Below are 25849 nucleotides of genomic sequence, written 5' to 3' on the forward strand. Positions count from 1 at the left end.
TTGTATCTCTGTTTCCAGCATCAGAGAAACTGTTTGTTTGTGCCCCCCAACAAGTTCCACACAGAGGGTGTGCCAGCACATCCACCACCCACCAGTCCTCCTTGATCCGTTTTCCAGACATATTTATGGCCTGAAAGGCCTCACATTTTCCCAATAAAAGGGCAGTCGCAGGATTACTTAAGCGGAGGAAGCCACCTCTTGCCCCATGGCAGCCATTTACGTCATTGGTTGCCGATGCCATGAGTGAGGCCTGACACATTCTACTGTTAGGACACCCATTCCCAGCGGTGGGGGGCGGGGCTCCACCCTTCCTTTCCCTGGCCCTTCCTGAGCCAGCGGTGGGGGGGCGGGGCTCCACCCTTCCTTTCCCTGGCCCTTCCTGAGCCAGCGGTGGGGGGGCGGGGCTCCATCCTTCCTTTCCCTGGACCTTCCTGAGCCAGCGGTTGATTAGGTAGGCTGTGGCTACGTCTCAAATGGCACCCTATTCCCTCTGTAGTGCCCCCATAGGGCCCTGGTCAGAAGTAAGGAATAAGGTGCTATTTGGGATACAGGCTGTGTGTGATAAACTGGGGTGGGCCTCCCTCCTCACACCTTCCTGGTTTACAACCAGCAGAGAGAAGCCGGTGTCACAGTCAGAGGGGAAAAACAATGAGGTTGAGCCAGGTAACAGGGTGACTGGAACAAGGCTTAATGCATAGGGAGAGTTTCCACTGTGACCTAGCCTCTATTTGGGACCTATATCAAAAAGAGCTGACGTCATCAACCTCAGCACTAGAGGGACAGGTTCTTTATAATTAGGCATGGGCTGTGTCCCAAATGGCACCCTGCAGACCTACGCTCCTCCGACACACTCCACTGGCTTCCAGTTGAAGCTCGCATCTGCTACAAGACCATGGTGCTTGCCTACGGAGCTGTGAGGGGAACGGCACCTCCGTACCTTCAGGCTCTGATCAGTCCCTACACCCAAAACGAGGACATTGCGTTCATCCACCTCTGGCCTGCTGGTCCCCCTACCTCTGCGGAAGCACAGTTCCCACTCAGCCCAGTCAAAACTGTTCGCTGCTCTGGCACCCCAATGGTGGAACAAGCTCCCTCACGACGTCAGGACGGCAGAGTCACTCACCACCTTCCGGAGACATTTGAAACCCCACCTCTTTAAGGAATACCTGGGATAGGATAAAGTAATCCTTCTACCCCCCCCTTAACCCACCCAAAAAAAAAAAAAAACATTGTAAAGTGGTTATCCCACTGGCTATAAGGTGAATGCACCAATTTGTAAGTGGCTCTGGATAAGATGTAAATGTAAATGTAATACTGCGCCACCAAGGCACTGCATCTCAGTGCTAGAGGCGTCACTACAGACCCTGGTTAGATTCCAGGCTGTATCACAATCTGGCCGTGATTGGGAGTCCCATCGGGCGGCGCACAATTGGCCTAGCGTCGTCCGGGTTTGGCCGGTGTAGGCCGTCATTGTAAATAAGAATTTGTTCTTAACTGACTTGCCTAGTTAAATAAAGGTTAAATAAATAAATAAATAAACATTTAAAACAAGGCCCTTAGGGAATAGGATACCATTTGGGACACACTTCAAGGGGGTCGCTTGTGGAGAAGTACGCCCATTATGTCAGTGACTCCATTTTATATTGGCCACAATAGAGCCTTGAGTTTGAGCCTGTCCTAAGCGTGACTTCCTTTAGGAAGGAACACAGAAAACCAAGAAACAGCCCTATGAGCAAAGAAGAGGAGAGTTATTCCCAGGCCTCAGCGCTTCCTGCTGTTAGGTCTACATGATAGAAGAGACCCACCGGGACCACAAACCACAGCAGTAGCCTGTAATGAAGTCAGTCTGGACAATAGCACCACAGCCTCGGTGAGACACAGAGAGAGCATGCTATGTGAAAGTCTTCATGTGGGAAAGACTGGAGAAGTAATCAACAGGGCAGATGAGATGCCCACCCTCTTATAATGTTTCTGCGTTCACACGCAACTGCAATATCAAGAAAATGTGAACAACAGAGCAGAGTACTTTAACAGAAAACTCTAGGCCTACCTGCTAGCCGACCTCTAGGCCTACCTGCTAGCCGACACTATGCTATTCCAATCAGACCCACTTCCCATAACCCCCTGCAGCCGGTGAAGTAAACCAAAACGTATACAGGGGTCTTTTGAAATACCGACGGTATGATTTTCAACTGGATACCACCCAACCCTACTTAGCGCAATCACTTTTTCACAACTGATAGATTTAGCCTAGTCTAACTGTGTTCCTTGCAAAAGGGCAAAGGTTCTTAAATTGGCAATCAGCAGTTGAAACAATAAAGCGTCCTCCCCGCCACTGTTTCACAAAAAAGCAGAGGGATGGGGCTGATATTTTATTTTTACCACTCTAAAACTCATAGACAGAGCTATGGATGCAAGGACTGACCATCCATGATATCAAAATGATAGTTTTAACCATGTTATGAGGATATACAGTGTTTGTTTACATTTACTTTGTTTACAAACATTGGAGTAAAACAAGCTTTATTTTGGGTTCTGATGGGGTACAACAGATTAACTAAGCTCATGAGGCATTTATAAGTTATATTCTTCAAGAATCAATTGGTACATATCATTAATTTCTAAGTCCAAAACTTGATGTACACTACCGGTCAAAAGTTTTAGAACACCTACTCATTCAAGGGTTATTCTTTATTTTTACTATTTTCTACATTGTAGAATAATAGTGAAGACATCAAAACTATGAAATAACACATATGGAATCATGTAGTACCCCAAAAAGTGTTAAACAAATCAAAATATATGTTATATTTTAGATTCTTCAAATAGCCACCCTTTGCCTTGATGACAGCTTTGCACACTCTTGGCATTCTCTCAACCAGTTTCATGAGGTAGTCATGTGGAATGCATTTCAATTAACAGGTGTGCCTTCTTAAAAGTTAATTTGTGGAATTTCTTTCCTTCTTAATGCGTTTGAGCCAATCAGTTGTGTTGTGACAAGGTAGGGGGGGTATACAGATGATTGCCCTATTTGGTAAAAGACCATATTATGGCAAGAACAGCTCAAATAAGCAAAGAGAAACGACAGTCCATCATTACTTTAAGACATGAAGGTCAGTCAGTACAGAACATTTCAAGAACTTTACATTTTCTTCAAGTGCAGTCGCAAAAACCATCTAGCGCTATGATGAAACTGGCTCTCATGAGGACCGCCACAGGAATGGAAGTCCCAGAGTTACCTCTGCTGCAGAGGATAAGTTCATTAAGTTACCAGCCTCAGAAATTGCAGCCCAAATAAATGCTTCACAGAGTTCAAGTCACAGACACATCTCAACATCAACTGTTTAGAGGTGACTGTGTGAATCAGGCCTTCATGGTCAAATTGCTGCAAATAAATCACTACTAAAGGACACCAATAAGAAGAAGATACTTGCTTGGGCCAAGAAACACGAGCAATGGACATTAGACCAGTGGAAATTTGTCATTTGGTCTGGAGTCCAAATTGGAGATTTTGGTTCCAACCGCCGTGTCTTTGTGAGTCGCGATGTGGGTGAACGGATGATCTCTGCATGTGTATTTCCCACCGTAAAGCACGGAGAAGGAGGTGTTATGGTGTGGGGGTGCTTTGCTGGTGACACTGTCTGTGATTTATTTAGAATTCAAGGCACACTTAACCAGCATGGCTACCATAGCATTCTGCAGCGATACGCCATCCCATCTGGTTTGGGCTTAGAGGGAATATCATTTGTTTTTCAACAGGACAATGACCCAACACACCTCCAGGCTGTGTAAGGGCTATTTTACCAAGAAGGAGAGTGATGGAGTGCTGCATCAGATGACCTGGCCTCCACAATCCCTCGACCTCAACCCAATTGAGATGGTTTGGGATGAGTCGGGCCGCAGAGTGAAGGAAAAGCAGTCAACAAGTGCTCAGCATATGTGGAAACTCCTTCAAGACTGTTGGAAAAGCATTCCAGGTAAAGCTGGTTGACAGAATGCCAAGAGTGTGCAAAGCTGTCATCAAAGCAAAGGGTGGCTATTTGAAGAATCTCAAATATAAAATATATTTTGATTTGTTTAACACTCTTTTGGTTAGTTACTACATGATTCCATATGTGTTATTTCATAGTTTTGATGTCTTCACTATTATTCTACAATGTAGAAAATAGTAAAAATAAAGAGAAACCCTTGAATGAGTAGGTGTTCTAAAACTTTTGACCGGTAGTGTAGCTACTTCAGATTGCCCCTTTAAATTCTACTCCAGCACATTGGATACAGGGATGCTGGCTTATGTTGACTCCAATGCTTCCCACAGTTGTGTCAAGTTGGCTTGATCACATCTTTACTAATTCTACAGAAATGTGCTTGATAGCAGTATTCAGATCCATCGGATGTAGTGATCACAGTGGCCATATCTAGGAAAACCAAAGTTCCAAAGGCTGGGCCTAATATCGTGTATAAGAGGTCATACAATAAGTTTTGTAGTGATTCCTATGTTGTTGATGTAAAGAATATTTGTTGGGCCGTGGTGTGTAATGAGGAGCAAACAGACGTTGCACTTGACACATTTATGAAATTGCTTATCCCAGTTACTAATAAGCATGCACTCACTAAGAAAATGACTGTAAAAACTGTTAAATCCATGTGGATAGATGAGGAATTGAAAAATGGTATGGTTGAGAGGGATGAGGCAAAAGGAATGGCAAATAAGGCTGGCTGCACAACCGATTGGCAAACGTACTGCAAATTGAGAAATCATGTGACTAAACTGAATAAAAATAAGAAGAAACAACACTATAAAACAAAGATAAATGAAGAATGATAGTAAAAAGCTTTGGAGCACCTTCAATTACATTTTTGGAAAACAGGCAAACTCAGCTCCATCATTCATTGGGCTGCCGAGTGGCGCAGCGGTCTAAGGCACTGCATCTCAGTGCTTGAGGCGTCACTACAGACCCCCTGGTTCGATTCCAGGCTGTATCACAACCGGCCGTGATTGAGAGTCCCATAGGGCGGCGCACAATTGGCCCAGCGTCGTCTGGGTTTGGCCAGTGTAGGCCGTCATTGTAAATAAGAATTTGTTCTTAACTGACTTGCCTAGTTAAATAAAGGTCAAATCTTTACTAACGACATGCCACTGGCTTTGAGTAAAGCCAGTGTGTCTATGTATGCGGATGACTCAACACTATACACGTCAGCTACTACAGCGACTGAAATGACTGCAACACTTAACAAAGAGCTGCAGTTAGTTTCAGAATGGGTGGCAAGGAATTAATTAGTCCTAAATATTTCAAAAACTAAAAGCATTGTATTTGGGACAAATCATTCACTAAACCTCAAATAAATCATGTGGAAATTGAGCAAGTTGACGTGACTAAACTGCTTGGAGTAACCCTGGATTGTAAACTGTCATGGTCAAAACATATTGATACAACAGTAGCTAAGATGGGGAGAAGTCTGTCCATAATAAAGCGCTGCTCTACCTTCTTAACAGCAGTATCAACAATGCAGGTCCTACAGTCTCTAGTTTTGTCGCACCTGGACTACTACTCAGTGGTGTGGTCAGGTGCCACAAAGAGGGACTTTGGAAAATTGCAATTGGCTCAGAACAGGGCAGCACGGCTGGCCCTTGGATGTACACAGAGAGCAAACATGAATAATATGCATGCCAATCTCTACTGGCTCAAAGTGGAGGAGAGATTGACTTCACCACTAATTGTATTTGTGAGAAGTTTTGCCATGTTGAAAGCACCGAGCTGTCTGTTTAAACGACTAGCACACAGCTCAGACACACACAGATCATAGATTTCCCCTGGATTCACCTGGTCAGTCTATGTCATGGAAAGAGCATGACATAGTTTTGTACACTCAGGTGTATGGTGCACTACATAGAAAATAGGGTGCCATTTGGGCCACTGCCTAAGCCAGTCTGGACACAAGTGACGTAGCTGCTACTACTACTACTAGCCCTATATGTTGCACTATTCAAAGCACACACAAAGGGCGTAGGTCATCTACAAGGGACATGGCAATTTGATCAAACCAGGTGCAATTACATCAGGATTTATTCGACTGATTGGATATAGAACATTTCGTGAAGTGAAAAGGATTAAGCTGCTGTACATGGTTGTATAACTGCTTTTAAAATATCTATAGCAATCTACAAATCAGCTTTGGACATTTTGAGAATGAGGAAACAACTGCACTAGCTATTATGTGCAATTGTCTATATGCGTAAGTATAATCTTGTCTGGTCTGGTGCTGCTAAATTTCACCAGTATCTTGATCTGAAATCAAACTGGGCGCAGCACCCTTACCCTACAGTGTACAAAAGCTGGACTCGAGGTTTCAGGGAGAGCTCCTCCATCAAGTTGCAGAAGATGGGCATAACGTTAGCGTGCCATCATCAACTAAAGTAAACAAAGGACTGGAGCAAGAATATATTTGCATCTCAGCGAGCCGGTCATTTTCAAGAAAAACCAATCGTTTGTTTCCGGGGAATTGTGATAGAAATAAGATAACCGTTATGGAATTTGAATTTTCGTGCGTATTTGTATAGCCAACCTCAATAGCAAGAAAGCTTCTAAAATGGTTTGATTCAAGGAAGAAGCACAAGGACTGCGCACCACCTTAAAAATGCTAACCTGTTGCCATCAAAACACAAAGCCTGTTTCAAGAATCTTCACATGGTTCATCGTTAGCTAGATGACTTGTGTCAACAAAAAGTCAAAGCACACAACGCAAGTTTACAGTTTGCATGGTAACTAGTTACAAAGACCATCCTGTCAATCATAAACAGACGGCTACTGTTGCTACGGGCAAGCTAACTAGCACTAAGCTAGCTACATCCGTAACGTTACTAAACTACAGTAACGTTAGACTAGCGCTTGCATGCAAATTCATATTTGATTTGATAGAGGCTTACCGTCTCCAAGCTACCGATAGTATCTTAAACTGCTTAGTCGCCCGCAGCTCCTGGATACTTTTCTGAGCAATATTTGGCAATATCAAATTGTTTGAAGCTATTTTATTGCACACAGACAGAGCGATCAAAACTCGGTCCATGTGATTTTAAAACGACAATGACATTTCTCCTCCTCTGTCTCCATGGGGACCCAGCGTCACAATCTTTCTGTGAGAATGGGGGCGGGTTTCAGAACCATTTAAACAGCTAGCGCGAACACACTTATGTCTGATTCTCAATGTCAGCTGTCCATACGTTTTCTAAAATATGTTCTACCTAACCCCATTATTTGTTGTCTAAAATCCAGCTGCATAGAATAATGATACGTCTACAATGCTCTATCGGGATATCTTTTAGGTTGCTCCGGTACGCCATCTAGCGTACGATAAAAGTGTGAACACAACAGCCACTTCGTGGTGCTACACACACAGTCCTAGTATTCTGGTACTTGAGACAGACAGACAGACAGATCAATCAATACATTGATAGATCCAAGCCATACAGTCAAACATGTGCGACACAGATTCCTACTGTATGTAATAAAGTATAAAAGCAGGCTCTGACACAGAATGCACTGTAATTTAATGCTCAGAAAGATATTAATAATCTGAGAGTAATCAGAAAGTAATCTGCAATAGCTTTGTCTATCTGATAAATAGGACAGGGAAGGCCTGTGATGAGAGAGGATTCCATGACATCTAAACCACCATTTCAAATCTTCAGTCCTCAAGTCAGTGTCACTGCCATGGATCATGGTATATGACCCAAATGGCACCCTATTCACTAGTGGACTACTTTTGACCAGGCCCCATTGGGAATAGGGTGTGCTCTGTAATGGTCCTGGTCAAAATTAGTGCAGTAATTTACGGACGGGGGCGCCATGGTAATCCCTTCAGAACAGAGTCTGCTAGCCACTGCCTGCTGTGATGACACAGCCGTCATGCATTCTTATTTCTTACCATGGCTTACACCTATGTCTGCATCCTAAATTGCATCCTAAATGTTTCATATACAGTGCATTCGGAAAGTATTGAGACCCCTTCCATTTTCCCACATTTTGTTACGTTACAGCCTTTATTCTAAAATGGATTAAATTATTTTTCAGACAGGGGGCGAAGGTTCACCTTCCAACAGGACAACGACCCTAAGCACACAGCAAGACAACGTAGGAGTGGCTTCGGGACAAGTCTCTGAATGTCCTTGAGTGGCCTCTGCTCTAGACCAGGGATGGGCAACTTTGATGAGGGTCCTCAGTGGCTCACAGGGTTCTCCATACCAACATCCATACCCACACATGCAGTCAGAGCCGGCCTTAGCCTTTTGGGGCCCCACATTTTAGTGCCCCCCCCTCTTGACAGCAGATATTATTATTTTTATTTTATTTATTTTTTTGGAGTTAATTTCCTTCAATTTTACACATTTTGCCATGGAGCATAGAGAGAAATGTTGCAGTTTTAAATCAAGTTTGCTGCAATTCTACACATTTTGCCATGGGGGCGCAGAGAGTAGATTTTGAAATGTTCTAACCAATTTCATGCAATTATACTCATTTAGCCATGGGGAGGAAGTAAGTAAGCGTTTCACTGTTAGTCTACACCTGTTATTTACGAAGCATGTGACAAATAACATTTGATTTGATTTGAGGAGAGACATTTTTGCAGTTTCACAGCTAATTTTCTGCAATTCTACACATTTTGCCATGGGGTGGAGAGAAATGTTTGCAGTGTTTAATATGATATTAGAGTGAGAGTGACTAACAAAATCAATGGGGGCCCCCGGGCGGTAAGTCGACCGTGTTTACTACAAGTTTAGATAGCCGGCTAGACTAACTTACCAATATAAAACATGTTAGCTGACATGAGCTAATTGAGTGACAGTCAGTGACTGATATAACAAGAGAAAAACTGCTGATTCACAAACACATTTTGAAATTGGACCTTGTGTATTCTACTATTCTAACTCTCAACAGTATGTTGAGACCCTGACTGAGTTCCAAAAATAAAACAATAAATAAAATAATATATATATATATTTTATTTTTCCTTTTTGGAAATTGATCCGGGGCCTACAAAAGGGCACCAGTTGCCCATGCCTGCTCTAGATTGCGTCCTAAATTGCACCCTATTCCCTTTATAGTGTACTTCTTTTGACCAGGTCCCATACTATATAGGGAATAGGGTGCCATTTGGGATGCATATTCTCTCTAGTCTTTGCCATTGACTGATTGAAACAGATCACCTGCTGCAGCTTTGTGGGCTTTTTGGCTTGCCAGGCACAGGCAGCGACACACACCCCCTGATTACTGAACCAGCAGGCAGCGACACACACCCCCTGATTACTGAACCAGCAGGCAGCGACACACACCCCCTGATTACTGAACCAGCAGGCAGCGACACACACCCCCTGATTACTGAACCAGCAGGCAGCGACACACACCCCCTGATTACTGAACCAGCAGGCAGCGACACACACCCCCTGATTACTGAACCAGCAGGCAGCGACACACACCCCCTGATTACTGAACCAGCAGGGTATACAGTTGTGTCCCAAATGGCACCTTACACTCTTAGAAAAAAAGGAACTATCTAGAACCTAAAAGGGTTCTTCGGCTGTCTCCATAGAACCCTTTTTGGTTCCAGGTAGAACCCGTTTGGTTCCAGGTAAAACTATTTTGGGTTCCATGTACTGTAGGACCCTTTCCACAGAGACAACCGAAGAACCCTTTTGTGTATTCCCTTTATAGTGCTTCGACTTTTGATCAGGGTCCATCACTATGTAGGGAATAGGGTGCCATTTGTCACGCAGCCCCAGGACATTAGGAGTTTGTTGTGAGGAGTTTATGACATATGAATGATTAAAACGGTCAGGAGTAGATTGTGATTGTTGTGATGTAGCCCTCTCACATGTTGTATTCAACCTGTAAATCTGGGTTACGGTGATACCCATGGAGAGGCTTACCATACATAGGCTTACCATTTCTTTCATAACCCCCTTATAGTTGTATTCATCTGAACGGTATTAAAATCTAGCCTATTGTAGGCTCTGCACTTATATTTTGAGTTGTTAACTTTTTTTCTTTTTTATTTCTTGCATTGAGCACCACATATTTTAAGTAAAATACACTATAGGGCAGGCTATACAATCCAAACTAGAAACCAGTCATATAACAAAAAAACCTAGGCCTATGTCTAGCCCACGGTCATCATGATGAGGCTTGGTCAAAATAACCTTGGGAATTGTCTAGGGATTTGCCTTTATTTAAACTGGCAGACCACGATGACCATTATGACAACCACAGAGAAAGCGAAGCCAAAATTCCAAAATCTTTGTGACGTCTGAACAAAATTCGTTTATTAGGTTATGTGTCTCTGGGGAATTTACGAATTTACGAATCTTGGCGCTTTTCGGTTTTCAACCAACACATCCGCACCACCATCACCGAGCATCATGTCTAGGAAGGTGGGTATGTGTCATTGAGGTATAAAGAACGGGTATGCGTATGTGATGATGATGAGGTACTGGCAGGTAGTAGTGATGATTGGTCCTTCGCGAACGAACGGCTCTTTTTGAACGGATCTTTCTGGTGAACGTCGGGAACCGAATCGCATTGGTGAAAGAGCCGTTATTTTGGCTCCCTGATTTGCATACTGCTTTTTGAGCTCAAAACAAGTTACAAAAGAATTATCTAAAGAGGGTGAATCCTCACTGCAGAATCAATAAATAGTCGGGAGAGCGCGTCAATCTGGTCCACCCTGATTTTTGTCAGTGCATATAAACAAAAATTCATTTTCTTTGCAGGCCATCTAATAATTTGGCCAGGTAAAAATTTATTTGAACGCGCATTTCACGATCTGACATAATGGTAGCCTACCTTTTGGGCTTTACATTGGATATGTGCACTTTTTCATGGTTCTTAGTCCATTTTGAAACATTTTGAACGAAGAGCCGTTTGGGAGTGAACCGAATGCACCGAAAAGACTCGGAATGCCCATCACTAGCAGGTAGTCGCTCTCATGCGCTGGAAACATTCGCGCGCTCACACGTGCGCAATGGCTGACAAACATTAGGATGTGTAGGCTACCCTTTTAACGAATTCATAAAAGAAACCCAGTGTAAACAAACAAAGTTGCTGTAATCTGTTCACTGATACACTGACACATACGGTCTGCAGCATCATGGCAGATGGGTGTTATGGCAAATGCCACCTGTACAGATGCTGCTTGATGCTTCCGTTGGTTGACATGGGCAAATATAGCCTACAGCAGCATCACAGAATAATGCAGCCAATTGAATACCTAAATCCCCACTGTATAACAAATCCAATAGCTTTGCTATCGATTTCAAATGTGAAATGTATGTTTTTTTATATGTTGGTTAAGGTTTCGTCCCAAACTGCACCCTATTACCTATGTAGTCCACTACCTTTGACCAGAGACTATTTGGCCCTGGTCAAAAGTAGTGGAATATATAAGGCAGGACTGCCCAACCCTGTTCCTGGAGAGCTACCGTCCTGTAGGTTTTTGCTCCAACCCTAATCTAGCACACCTGATTCTAATAATTAGCAGGTTGATAAGATCAATCAGGTTAGTAACACCTGGGGTTGGAGCGAAAACCTACATAAGGGTAGCTCTCCATGAACAGGGTTGGGCAACCCTGATCTAGGGAATAGGATGCCAGTTGGGAAGCAACCATGAGTATTCTGTGAAATGTTTTTTTTCTCCCCTTCTCCATTCAACAGGGTGCTCATCAACATCAACAGGCTTCTCAGCAGATCCCCTCTTTGGTGGAGCTGGATGAGGTTGACCTGGAGGGAAATGAAGCGCAGGTCAACATTAACCCACTTCCTGTGAGTTGTTTAGTTGTTCATACACCGGAAAGTTCTGGATATCAGTTTGGATTGAATGGTGCTCAGGTCATTCGAAATACACAGGCAGGATATAAAACATTCAGAAAAATTATATAGGGTGCCATTTGGGACGCATATGACCACTATGTGCCTGTTCAGCTTTGGCAGTAGCTGGAACCAGTTTCTGGAACCTCATTGTGCCTTAGTGAAAGTTATCAATGAACAACCCCTTTGCCAGAGTTAATAAAACCAGGATAAAAAAAAAAAAAAAAAAAAAAAAAAATGTATTACATCAAATTAGCCCTCATGTCCCTGTAGGCATGACCCCGAAGCAAAGTTCAACAGTGAAGCGTTTGTCCTGAAGTTTCTTAAAACCATACTGTAGCAGATTACGAAAATATCTAAAATGTTCGAATTCCCTTTTTAGTGCATTACTCTTGACCAGGGCCAATAACGCTCTGGTCAAAAGTTGTACTCTATAGGGTGCCATTTGGGATACACTATATTTTTCTGTTGATGGCCGTTTTGATAAAACAGAGTTCATCAACTCACTCCAACAAGTTGATTTATGACGCTGTGTATAATGAGATTGGTTTTGTTTTGTCCTTCAGGGGCTGACCGGGGCGGTTGCAAGACTCATGGTCGGCCTTAGGGTACGTATCAACACCTAAACCCTGTGTATTTATATCATGGTAAGTAACAGCTGCAAGTAGGACCGTTATAGTTGTGGTGTTTGTCTAATCAGAGTTTTCCCATGGCAGGAGGATGACGTGGAGACTCAGTTTGGAAAGGTCCACTGCACCCTGAAGGGGGTTCCCAAGGGCAACCGCCCCGTCATCATGACCTTCCACGATATTGGACTGAACTGTATGTTTTGTTGCTGTGAGAGAGCCCTGTCTGGGCTGTGAGAGAGCCTTGTCTGGGCTGTGCAGTTTATCTTCAGTTGATTGTTATTGTACACATCTGGCAGCTAAGAGCTAAGTTCCATTCCATATTGATGTGCATCTAAATACAGCGCTTTGATGACAAACAGAACTTTAAACAAATGACTTGTTTTTGTGTGTTAATTCAGGCTGTCGTGACCTGTATACAGTCACATATGGTTGTTCTATTCAATTCAATGTCAATTTCAAAAGCATCAATGCACAGGGAAAAACAACATTTAGGAGCACTTTGCTGAACTTGTCTTATATTCTCCCGTGTGTCTAGACAAGTCGTGCTTCAACCCCCTGTTCAGCCACGAGGACATGCAGGAGATCATGAGGCACTTTGCCGTGTGCCACGTCGATGCCCCCGGGCAGCATGAGGGTGCCGCCACTCTCTCCGCCGAGTGAGTGACCAGTGTCACACTCAAGTCAAGTCATCCTTTATTAGCAGCATGAATTTGTGCTTTGCAAGGGGGGTTATTGAGTTGAAGATTCTCTGGTGGTGGCAGTCCTCCGTGTACCATGAAATTGAATAGAAACAAATTAGTCGGCTCCAATGATTTACCGCCCGTAAGGTGGAGTGCTGCTAGTAAATTTGCATACAAACACATTCAACAAAATGTACATAAATACATACACTGCTCAAAAAAATAAAGGGAACACTAAAATAAAACATCCTCGATCTGAATGAATGAAATAATCTTATTAAATACTTTTTTCTTTACATAGTTGAATGTGCTGACAACAAAATCACACAAATTATCAATGGAAATCAAATTTATCAACCCATGGAGGTCTGGAATTGGAGTCACACTCAAAATTAAAGTGGAAAACCACACTACAGGCTGATCCAACTTTGATGTAATGTCCTTAAAACAAGTCAAAATGAGGCTCAGTAGTGTGTGTGGCCTCCACGTGCCTGTATGACCTCCCTACAACGCCTGGGCATGCTCCTGATGAGGTGGCGGATGGTCTCCTGAGGGATCTCCTCCCAGACCTGGACTAAAGCATCCGCCAACTCCTGGATAGTCTGTGGTGCAACGTGGCGTTGGTGGATGGAGCGAGACATGATGTCCCAGATGTGCTCAATTGGATTCAGGTCTGGGGAACGGGCCGGCCAGTCCATAGCATCAATGCCTTCCTCTTGCAGGAACTGCTGACACACTCCAGCCACATGAGGTCTAGCATTGTCTTGCATTAGGAGGAACCCAGGGCCAACCGCACCAGCATATGGTCTCACAAGGGGTCTGAGGATCTCATCTCGGTACCTAATGGCAGTCAGGCTACCTCTGGCGAGCACATGGAGGGCTGTGCGGCCCCCAAAGAAATGCCACCCCACACCATGACTGACCCACCGCCAAACCGGTCATGCTGGAGGATGTTGCAGGCAGCAGAACGTTCTCCACGGCGTCTCCAGACTCTGTCACGTCTGTCACATGTGCTCAGTGTGAACCTGCTTTCATCTGTGAAGAGCACAGGGCGCCAGTGGCGAATTTGCCAATCTTGGTGTTCTCTGGCAAATGCCAAACATCCTGCATGGTGTTGGGCTGTAAGCACAACCCCCACCTGTGGACGTCGGGCCCTCATACCACCCTCATGGAGTCTGTTTCTGACCGTTTGAGCAGACACATGCACATTTGTGGCCTGCTGGAGGTCATTTTGCAGGGCTCTGGCAGTGCTCCTCCTGCTCCTCCTTGCACAAAGGCGGAGGTAGCGGTCCTGCTGCTGGGTTGTTGCCCTCCTCCACGTCTCCTGATGTATTGGCCTGTCTCCTGGTAGCGCCTCCATGCTCTGGACACTACGCTGACAGACGCAGCAAACCTTCTTGCCACAGCTCGCATTGATGTGCCATCCTGGATGAGCTGCACTACCTGAGCCACTTGTGTGGGTTGTAGACTCCGTCTCATGCTACCACTAGAGTGAAAGCACCGCCAGCATTCAAAAGTGACCAAAACATCAGCCAGGAAGCATAGGAACTGAGAAGTGGTCTGTGGTCACCACCTGCAGAACCACTCCTTTATTGGGGGTGTCTTGCTAATTGCCTATAATTTCCACCTGTTGTATATTCCATTTGCACAACAGCATGTGCAATTTATTGTCAATCAGTGTTGCTTCCTAAGTGGACAGTTTGATTTCACAGAAGTGTGATTGACTTGGAGTTACATTGTGTTGTTTAAGTGTTCCCTTTATTTTTTTTGAGCAGTATACATACATACATACATACATACATACAGTAGACACCTGCATAGAAAGTGACCTTGAAAACAAACCGAATGGGTGGGCTGCTATCAAGAGTTCAACAGCAACGAGGATGTAGGTCAGAGTAATGCCCGGTCTGAGAGACACAAGCTGGGATCTAGTCCCATCTGTTGTTAGTGGACACTGGGATCTAGTCCCATCTGTTGTTAGTGGACACTGGGATCTAGTCCCATCTGTTGTTAGTGGACACTGGAATCTAGTCCCATCTGTTGTTAGTGGACACTGGGATCTAGTCCCATCTGTTGTTAGTGGACACTGGGATCTAGTCCCATCTGTTGTTAGTGGACACTGGGTTCTAGTCCCATCTGTTGTTAGTGGACACTGGGATCTAGTCCCATCTGATGTTAGTGGACACTGGGATCTAGTCCCATCTGTTGTTAGTGGACACTGGGATCTAGTCCCATCTGTTGTTAGTGGACACTGGGATCTAGTCCCATCTGTTGTTAGTCTTAGTGGACACTGGGATCTAGTCCCATCTGTTGTTAGACTTAGTGGACACTGGGATCTAGTCCCATCTGTTGTTAGTGGACACTGGGATCTAGTCCCATCTGTTGTTAGTCTTAGTGGACACTGGGATCTAGTCCCATCTGTTGTTAGACTTAGTGGACACTGGGATCTAGTCCCATCTGTTGTTAGTCTTAGTGGACACTGGGATCTAGTCCCATCTGTTGTTAGTCTTAGTGGACACTGGGATCTAGTCCAATCTGTTGTTAGTGGACACTGGGATCTAGTCCCATCTGTTGTTAGTGGACACTGGGATCTAGTCCCATCTGTTGTTAGTGGACACTGGGATCTAGTCCAATCTGTTGTTAGTGGACACTGGGATCTAGTCCCATCTGTTGTTAGTGGACACTGGGATCTAGTCCCATCTGTTGTTAGTGGACACTGGGATCTAGTCCCATCTGTTGTTAGTGGACACTGGGATCTAGTCCCATCTGTTGTTAGTGTTAGTGGACAGCAGGACTAACAGCAGCTGCCTGCCATGATAATCCACTGTCACATGGCACCTGGTCCACAAGACTCTTAAACAGTCAACATCAGGAGACTGGGTCACTGCTAGGCTAGTGTAGTTCCCTCTACCTGAATGTTCAGGTAGTAGAAGTAACCAGTGAGAAAAGAGACGATGTTCAGAGGGTAGAAAGAGAATAACAAGGTACCAACAGATGATAACAAATGGATGAGAAATTCAATAAAAAAATGTCAACATGTTTGAGAGACTAGTTTGGCAAAATAACATTATGAGAGCATCCTAAATGGCACCCTATTCCCCATATAGTGCATTACTTTTGACCAGAGGCTTTGGTCAAAAGTAGTGCACTATATAGGGAATAGGGTGCCATTTGGGACACATCCATGACTTGTATCTTGTTAGAGAGGATGAGGAGCACCTGAGGTAACTTGTTCTGGTCTTCCGCTGCAGGCACACCTACCCCTCTATGGACCAGCTCTCTGAGACTCTCCCTCAGGTCCTCAAGCACTTTCGGTAAGACCCAAATCAAAGTTTATTCGTCACATACACAGTTTACAGCTGGTATAAACGGTGCAGCTAAATGTGTACTGGCAAGCTCCCTCAACAATGCAGTACAAATACCAATAAAAACATGATTTTCACTTATGATTGATTTGTTTTACCATTGAGGAACATTTTGGAAATACGTGTTTTAATAAAAGTGTTATCCTCCGGGATCAAAAACACATTTATTTTATTTTATGTGGATAACTAAATATAATTTAAATTACATTCACGCAGAAGTTTACATCCTCTTATTAGAAGCTTCAAACTCCCATCAAACCTATTGTTGTTTCCCTTCAGGTTTAAGAGTGTCATTGGACTGGGATGTGGTGCTGGTGCCTACATCATCGCGAAATTCGCTGTGAGTTGATTTTTGTTGCTGTTGAACTCATTGTTTTTGTTTAAATTGAGCAGCCATGATTAAACTAGGATTTAAACCTAGTAAAAGTCCTTCCAACATACCACAGTGTTGAAACCGGCAACATAATCGTGATCATTGTCATTGCCAAGCAGCAAGTCCTTTGGAATGTTATTTTGTTTGCACACATCTACACTGTTCTGTACTGTACAGACACTGAACAGACGGTGTGGTGGTTATCCTTACGTTAGACGAACCACTGAAACAATGAAGCTTATAGTAGATATCACAACAAAGTTTGTCTTGCTGTACAAGTGTTTGTGTCGTTTCCTGCTCTCTTGAATCCTAAATATGTCCCAAATGGGTTGCGCTATGTTCTTCTTCTCTTTATTCTTCCTGGCTACAGCTGAACCATCCAGACAAGGTTGAGGGACTTGTCCTCATCAACATCAATGCACGTGCTGAGAGCGTGATAGATTCACTTACACACAAGGTAGCATAGCTTATCTAACATAACATACCATAACTAACTTTGTATTAGTTTATTATGATTATTAATACCCTCCGACATAACAATGGTGACACGCCGATTTACTCTGATAGAGTTGAATTCTTAGGGGATTACGTATAGATCTGCTTTAATGATCTTTGTGTTTTGATCAGAGCCTGGTTGGGGGAGCATGCACCTCTGTAAACTCCCAACTCTCTCTCTGTTCAGATGACTGGCTGGATCCAAGCACTACCTGATCATGTTATAAACCACATGTTTGGAAAGGTAAGGGTAAGATAGACACAGGAGTAACACTAACACCTTAATTACTACCTCTGTTCCATCTACTACACTACAACCACTGACAGTCCGTATCGAAAGAGCGACGAATTGTTTTTAAACATCCTAAAGATGTAGTTTTGTTCAATAAACTGTCAATATAAGACTTCTGTCCCCCTCTGGAAGCTACAGTGCCTTGCAAAAGTATTCATCCCCCTTGGTGTTTTTTCCTATTTTTGTTGCATTACAACCTGTAATTTAAATGTATTTTTATTTGGATTTCATGTAATGGTCTAATGGACAAACACAAAATAGTCCAAATTGGTGAAGTGGAATGAAAAAAATAACTTAAAGTGGTACGTGCATATGTATTCACCCCCTTTGCTATGAAGCCCCTAAATAAGATCTGGTGCAACCAATTACCTTCAGAAGTCACATAATTAGTTAAATAAAGTCCACCTGTGTGCAATCTAAGTGTCACATGATCTATGTATGTATGTATGTATGTGTATATATATATATATATATATATATGTGTGTGTTTTTACACACCTGTTCTGCAACACCTCTAAGCAAGGGGCACCTTGAAGACCAAGGAGCTCTCCAAACAGGTCAGGGACAAAGTTGAGGAAAAGTACAGATCAGGGTTGGGTTAGAAAAAAATATCCAAAACTTTGAACATCCCACGGAGCACCATTTAAATCCATTATTAAAAAATGGAAAGAATATGGCACCACAACAAACCTGCCAAGAGAGCGCTGCCCACCAAAACTCACAGACCAGGCAAGGAGGGCATTAATCAGCGAGGCAATAAAGACACCAAAGATAAGCCTGAAGGAGCTGCAAAGCGCCACAGCGGCGATTGAAGTATCTGTCCATAGGACCACTTTAAGCCATACACTCCACAGAGGTGGGCTTTACGGAAGAGTGGCCAGAAAAAGGCCATTGCTTAAAGAAAAAAATAAGCAAACACGTTTGGTGTTTGCCAAAAGGCATGTGGGAGACTCCCCAAACATATGGAAGAAGGTACTCTGGTCAGATGAGACTAAAATTGAGCTTTTTGGCCATCAAGGAAAGCGCTATGTCTGGCGCAAACCCAACACCATCACCCCGAGAACACCATCCCCACAGTGAAGCGTGGTGGCAGCATCATGCTGTGGGGATGTTTTTCATTGGCAGGGACTGGGAAACTGGTCAGAATTGAAGGAATGATGGATGGCGCTAAATAAAGGGAAATTCTTGAGGGAAACCTGTTTCAGTCTTCCAGAGACTTGAGACTGGGACGGAGGTTCACCTTCCAGCAGGACAATGACCCTAAGCATACTGCTAAAGCAACACTCAAGTGGTTTAAGGGGAAAAATTTAAATGTCTTGGAATGGCCTCGTCAAAGCCCAGACCTCAATCCAATTGAGAATCTGTGGTATGACTTAAAGATTGCTGATTACACCAGCGGAACCCATCCAACTTGAAGGAGCTGGCGAAGTTTTGCCTTGAAGAATGGGCAAAAATCCCAGTGGCTAGATGTGCCAAGCTTATAGAGACATAGCCCAAGAGACTTGCAGCTGTAATTGCTGCAAAAGGTGGCTCTACAAAGTATTGACTTTGGGGGGGGGTGAATAGTTATGCACGCTCAAGTTTTCAGTTATTTTGTCTTATTTGTTGTTTGTTTCACAAGAAAAAAATATTTTGCATCTTCAAAGTGGTAGGCATGTTGTGTAAATCAAATGATACAAACCCCCAAACAATCCATTTTAATTCCAGGTTGTAAGGCAACAAAATAGGAAAAATGCCAAGGGGGTGAATACTTTAGCAAGCCACTGTATATACCTGAGTATGAATGATACAATTACATTTATATTTAAATAGCTATGAATTGTTGTGAAACATCAACCCCTTGTTATGGATGTTTATAGTCAGTGTCATAACACATTACGTGTATTATACACAATGTTATAACGTATGTACTTCATAGAAAGCGTTACCATTGAGTTTTATTATTTGTGCATTAGGAAGAGATCCAGAACAACCCTGATCTGATCGCCACATACCGCAACCACATCACCAATGATGTCAACCAGTCCAACCTGGCCCAGTTCCTCAAGTCCTACCAGAGCCGCAGGGACCTGGAGATCGAGAGGCCTGTCCCGGGGGGAAACATTAACGTCAGGACTCTGAAGTACGTCACACGGACCGACTCCGCATCAGGGCCCTGACTCTTACCTGACCACATGACCTGACCAGGGAAAACTCAGGGCCCTAGCTACTCATGATTGTTTCAGATATTATATTGACTATGAGCATTAGCTCTATTGACTGAGTATTAGTTATGATATTTACTATGAGTATTAATTATGATATTGAGTATTAGTTATGATATTGACTATGAGCATTATTAGTTAAGTAGCTAATTAATCTGCTGACTCCTGCAGGTGCCCTGCACTGCTGGTGGTGGGAGACAGCTCCCCTGCAGTCGAGGCTGTGGTCGAGAGCAACGCAAAGCTCAACCCAACACAGACAACACTGCTCAAGGTGAGTTTAATGTGTGACTCAGACAGATGTAACAATTAATATTACTGTCAAAAGTAGTTTGTAAGTAAAGATCCAGAAGCACAGTGTCATTGACCATCCAAGAACAATGCATGTGATTGGTAATGAGAAAAGGGTTGTTAAGATAATGGTGATTGGTTGACCCATAATCTTTTGTCTTTGTCCAATCAGATGGCTGACTGTGGAGGACTTCCCCAGGTGAGCCAGCCTGGCAAACTGACAGAGGCCTTCAAGTACTTCATCCAGGGCATGGGTTACAGTAAGTATCAGCTCAGGATAATGGATCATGGATCTAATTGGAAGATGATGTTAATCTTAGTGCATGTCAACAAGGTATCACCTGTAGTCAGTGGTAGCATGCACAGAAAAAGAGAATGAGAATCTCTCACGTGGAATATTACTGCTCCCCAATATTCCAGAAGCCGTCGTCAGCATGCACTGAGAACTGAGGAACTAAAATGTGGCTACCAGCTTCCTAGTGTACCAAGAGACTAACTTTCAGAGCGAATAGAGCCCTTGGGGTCTGGTCAAAAGCAGTGCACTACAGTGCCTTCAGAAAGTATTCAGACCCCTTGACTTTTTCCACATTTTGTTACGTTACAGCCTTTTTCTAAAATTGATTAAATAGTTTTTCCCCCTCATCAATCTACACACAATACCCCATAATGACAAAGCAAAAAGTATTTTTGAATTTTTTGCTAATTTATAAAACATTGAAATCACATTTACATAAGTATTCAGACCCTTTACTCAGTACTTTGTTGAAACACATTTGGAAGCGATTACAGCCTTGAGTCTTCTTGGGTATGACCCTACACGCTTGGCACACCTTTATTTGGGGAGTTTCTTCCATTCTTCTCTGCAGATCCCCTCAAGCTCTGTCAGGTTGGATGGGGAGTGTTGCTGCACAGCTATTTTCAGGTCTCTCCAGAGATGTTCGATCGGGTTCAAGTCCGGTCTGTGGCTGGGCCACTCAAGGACATTCAGAGACTAGTCCTGAAGCCACTCCTGCGTTGTCTTGGCTGTGTGCTTAGGGTCGTTGTCCTGTTGGAAGGTGAACCTTCGCCCCAGTCTGAGGTCCGGAGCACTCTGGAGCAGGTTTTCATCAAGGATCTCTATGTACTTTACTCCATTCATCTTTCCCTCAATCCTGACTAGTCTCCCAGTCCCTGCCGCTGAAAAACATCCCCACAGCATGATGCTGCCACCACCATGCTTCACCGTAGGGATGGTGCCAGGTTTCCTCCAGACGTGACACTTGGCATTCAGGCCAAAGAGTTAAATCTTGGTTTCATCAGACCAGAGAATCTTGTTTCTCATAGACAGTCTTTAGGTGCCTTTTGGCAAACTCAAAGTGGGCTGTCATGTGCCTTTTACATAAGGAGTGGTTTCCGTCTGGCCACTCTACCATAAATGCATGATTGGTGGAGTGCTGCAGAGATGGGAGAACCTTCCAGAAGGACAACCATCTCCACAAAGGAACTCTAGAGCCCTGTCAGAGTGACCATCGGGTTATTGGTCACCTCCCTGACCAAGGCCCTTCTCCCACGATTGCTCAGCTCTAGGAAGAGTCTAGGTGGTTCCAAACTTCTTCCATTTAAGAACGATGGAGGCCACTGTGTTCTTGGGGACCTTCAATGCTGCAGACATTTTTTGGTACCCTTCCCCGGATCTGTGCCTCGACACAATCCTGTCTTGGAGCTCTACGGACAATTCCTTCGACCTCATGGCTTGGTTTTTTCTCTGACATGCACTGTCAACTGGGAGACCTTATATACACAGGTGTGTGCCTTTCCAAATCATGTCAAATTGATTTTACCACAGGTGGACTCCAATCAAGTTTTAGAAACATCTCAAGGATGATCAATGGAAACAGGATACACCTGAGCTCAATTTCAAGTCTCATAGCAAAGGGTCTGAATACTTATGAAAATAAGGTATTTCTGTTAATTATTTTTAATACATTTGCAAAAATATCTAAACCTGTTTTTGCTTTGTCATTATGGGGTATTGTGTGTAGATAGCTGAGGATAAAAAATAAATAAATACATTTTTTGAATAAGGCTGTAAGGTAACAGTGTAAAAAGTCAAGGGGTCTGAATACTTTCCGAAGGAACTGTATATTATTTTACATTTTAGTCATTTTATCAGATGCTCTTATCCAGAGCGACTTAGTGCATACATTTTCATACTGGCCCCCCACAACCCTGGCGTTGAAAGCACCATGCTCTACCAACTGAGCTATAGGGGACTCATATATATATATATATACACTGCTCAAAAAAATAAAGGGAACACTAAAATAACACATCCTAGATCTGAATGAATGAAATAATCTTATTAAATACTTTTTTCTTTACATAGTTGAATGTGCTGACAACAAAATCACAAAAAAATTATCAATGGAAATCAAATGTATCAACCCATGGACATCTGGATTTGGAGTCACACTCAAAATTAAAGTGGAAAAACACACTACAGGCTGATCCAACTTTGATGTAATGTCCTTAAAACAAGTCAAAATGAGGCTCAGTAGTGTGTGTGGCCTCCAAGTGCCTGTATGACCTCCCTACAACGCCTGGGCATGCTCCTGATGAGGTGGCGGATGGTCTCCTGAGGGATCTCCTCCCAGACCTGACCTAAAGCATCCGCCAACTCCTGGACAGTCTGTGGTGCAACGTGGCGTTGGTGGATGGAGCGAGACATGATGTCCCAGATGTGCTCAATTGGATTCAGGTCTGGGGAACGGGCCGGCCAGTCCATAGCATCAATGCCTTCCTCTTGCAGGAACTGCTGACACACTCCAGCCACATGAGGTCTAGCATTTTCTTGCATTAGGAGGAACCCAGGGCCAACTGCACCAGCATATGGTCTCACAAGGGGTCTGAGGATCTCATTTCGGTACCTAATGGCAGTCAGGCTACCTCTGGCGAGCACATGGAGGGTTGTGCGGCCCCCCAAAAGAAATGCCACCCCACACCATGACTGACCCACCGCCAAACCGGTCATGCTGGAGGATGTTGCAGGCAGCAGAACGTTCTCCACGGCGTCTCCAGACTCTGTCACGTCTGTCACGTCTGTCACGTGCTCAGTGTGAACCTGCTTTCATCTGTGAAGAGCACAGGGCGCCAGTGGCGAATTTGCCAATCTTGATGTTCTCTGGCAAATGCTAAACGTCCTGCACAGTGTTGGGCTGTAAGCACAACCCCCACCTGTGGACGTCGGGCCCTCATACCACCCTAATGGAGTCTGTTTCTGACCATTTGAGCAGACACATGCACATTTGTGGCCTGCTGGAGGTCATTTTGCAGGGCTCTGGCAGTGCTCCTCCTGCTCCTCCTTGCACAAAGGCGGAGGTAGCAGTCATGCTGCTGGGTTGTTGCCCTCCTACGGCCTCCTCCACGTCTCCTGATGTACTGGCCTGTCTCCTGGTAGCGCCTCCATGCTCTGGACACTACGCTGACAGACACAGCAAACCTTCTTGCCACAGCTCGCATTGATGTGCCATCCTGGATGAGCTGCACTACCTGAGCCACTTGTGTGGGTTGTAGACTCCGTCTCATGCTAGCACTAGAGTGAAAGCACCGCCAGCATTCAAAAGTGACCAAAACATCAGCCAGGAAGCATAGGAACTGAGAAGTGGTCTGTGGTCACCACCTGTAGAACCACTCCTTTATTGGGGGTGTCTTGCTAATTGCCCATAATTTCCACCTGTTGTCTATTCCATTTGCACAACAGCATGTGAAATGTATTGTCAATCAGTGTTGCTTCCTAAGTGGACAGTTTGATTTCACAGAAGTGTGATTGACTTGGAGTTACATTGTGTTGTTTAAGTGTTCCCTTTTATTTTTTTGAGCAGTGTATGTATATATATATATATATTTGGAATAGGGTGTAATTTGGGACTCATCCTAACGGTCTCTCCTGCCTTCCCCTAGTGTCCTCGGCCAGCATGACCAGACTGGTGAGGTCCCGTACCGCCTCAGGCTCCAGCATCGCCTCCTGCGACAGCAACAGGAGCCACTCTCACAGCAACGACAAACAGCCCGCCCGGGCTCACACCGACGTGTCCGTGGAGAGTGTCTCCAACAGCACCGTGGATCAGACCATTGTCACGTCCAGCAGCAAGACTGAGGACGCCTGCTAGTGCCTTTGGTCACTGAAAGGTCCTAGGCTGTGTCCCAAATGGCACCCTATTTCCTATATAGTGCGCTACTTTTGACGTCAAAAAGTAGTGCATTATGTGGTAAATAGGGTGCCATTTGGGACGCAGGCCCTGTGTCCCTAACCTCATAACCCCTGTCCATTCCCTACCCTACTGCCTGTGTTGCTGCTGACAATAAACCACAACATGCTACTATGATAGAGGACAGTCTATCTATGCTGTTCTCACTGCATTGTGGGTAATAGAGTTTATACCCAATGGTTGCCATACTGTATGTAATTTGGGTGATATGTAATCTGTATGGATGTTCCTCTAATATGTATTGTTTTTATTGTGAGAATGTTACAATGCCAGGGTTTTTTCAACCAAACACATTTCATGTACAGTCCTGTTAACGCCATATGTTTTTAGATGAAGCATCAAATTGAGGACTCCCTATTTTGTTTCTGTTGTTTAACATATGATACTTGTATCACAATTACTATCAGTGATCCTAGGATGAATATGTAAAATATTTTACATATGCTTGGTCAAATCTTTCCAATGCTGAAAAACTGATTATTTTAACATTTAAATGATATAGAGATGCAATGTATAGTACCACTTCGTATTAGAGAAATAGCAAAAAAAGCAGCGGAAATTATTTTGACAAAATTACTTTGAAAAGATTTGTCACTACCCAAATCTTCATACTGGTACATAATACTGTTTGTATTTATTTGAACCAATAAAATGTGACTTCCTGGATAGAGGTTGTTGTTGTTTATGATGACATGGTACATTGACCAATGAAATAAATTACAACACTTATTCAGCTGATCTCAAAGCTGATACACTTTTAACCTCAGAGCAAATAACTGACTTGACAAAGCAGACATTGAGGCAAACATTATTGTTCATTAAGAGTAAAAGGAAATAAACGCAAAACTGAGAATGTGAGAGAATCTTGTCTGATATACACTTTGCAATAAACTCTACTGAATACTTGACAAAATGTTTTCAACATTTCAACAGTACATACATAGAAAGCTTAATGACATGACACAAAAAGAGTCGAGCAAAACAGAAGAGCATAAAACAGGATGACCACTCCAGTGGTTAATGCCCTAACTTGGTAGAAAATGATCCCCATATGAATATGACGCATAATTACAATAGGTTTGACCCCTGTATCCCTACTATAACATCATCACAAATACATAATCAACTTCAACAAATATACTGAGTGTACAGAACATTCCATGACATAGACTGACCAGGTGAATCCTGGTGAACGCTATGATCCCTTATTGATGTCACCTGTTAAATCCACTTCAAGTCAGTGTAGATGAAGGGGAGGAGACAGGTTAAAGAAGGAGTTTTAAGCCTTGAGACAATTGAGACACGGATTGTGTATGTGTGCCATTCAGAGGGTGAATGGGCAAGACAAAATATTTAAAAGTGCCTTTAAACAGGGTATGGTAGTAGGTGCCAGGCGCACCGGTTTGTGTCAAGAACTGCAA

At 43.7% G+C, this 25849-nt stretch overlaps 1 protein-coding gene across 1 annotated transcript; it reads left to right on the top strand.

Moving 5' to 3' along the window:
* Positions 1 to 10358: 10358 nt before the first annotated feature.
* Positions 10359 to 25629, top strand: LOC121542783 (protein NDRG1). The gene is made up of 13 exons (XM_041852322.2): positions 10359 to 10423; positions 11703 to 11810; positions 12422 to 12463; positions 12572 to 12677; positions 13020 to 13140; positions 16416 to 16478; positions 16809 to 16869; positions 17273 to 17359; positions 17585 to 17641; positions 19645 to 19811; positions 20065 to 20164; positions 20354 to 20441; positions 24121 to 25629. The coding sequence occupies exons 1-13, from the start codon at positions 10412 to 10414 to the stop codon at positions 24327 to 24329; spliced, it is 1221 nt and encodes a 406-aa protein (XP_041708256.1). The 5' UTR covers positions 10359 to 10411; the 3' UTR covers positions 24330 to 25629.
* The last annotated feature ends 220 nt before the right edge of the window (positions 25630 to 25849 follow it).

The sequence above is a fragment of the Coregonus clupeaformis genome, chromosome 28 (assembly GCF_020615455.1).
Source record: "Coregonus clupeaformis isolate EN_2021a chromosome 28, ASM2061545v1, whole genome shotgun sequence".
NCBI lineage: Eukaryota > Metazoa > Chordata > Actinopteri > Salmoniformes > Salmonidae > Coregonus > Coregonus clupeaformis.

What these genes read in the sequence shown, in the direction of transcription:
- LOC121542783 (XM_041852322.2), top strand. An exon ending in CCACGATATTGGACTGAACT is followed by an intron (nt 12,678 to 13,019) that starts GTATGTTTTGTT and finishes CCGTGTGTCTAG; the next exon opens with ACAAGTCGTGCTTCAACCCC. An exon ending in ACATCATCGCGAAATTCGCT is followed by an intron (nt 16,870 to 17,272) that starts GTGAGTTGATTT and finishes TCCTGGCTACAG; the next exon opens with CTGAACCATCCAGACAAGGT.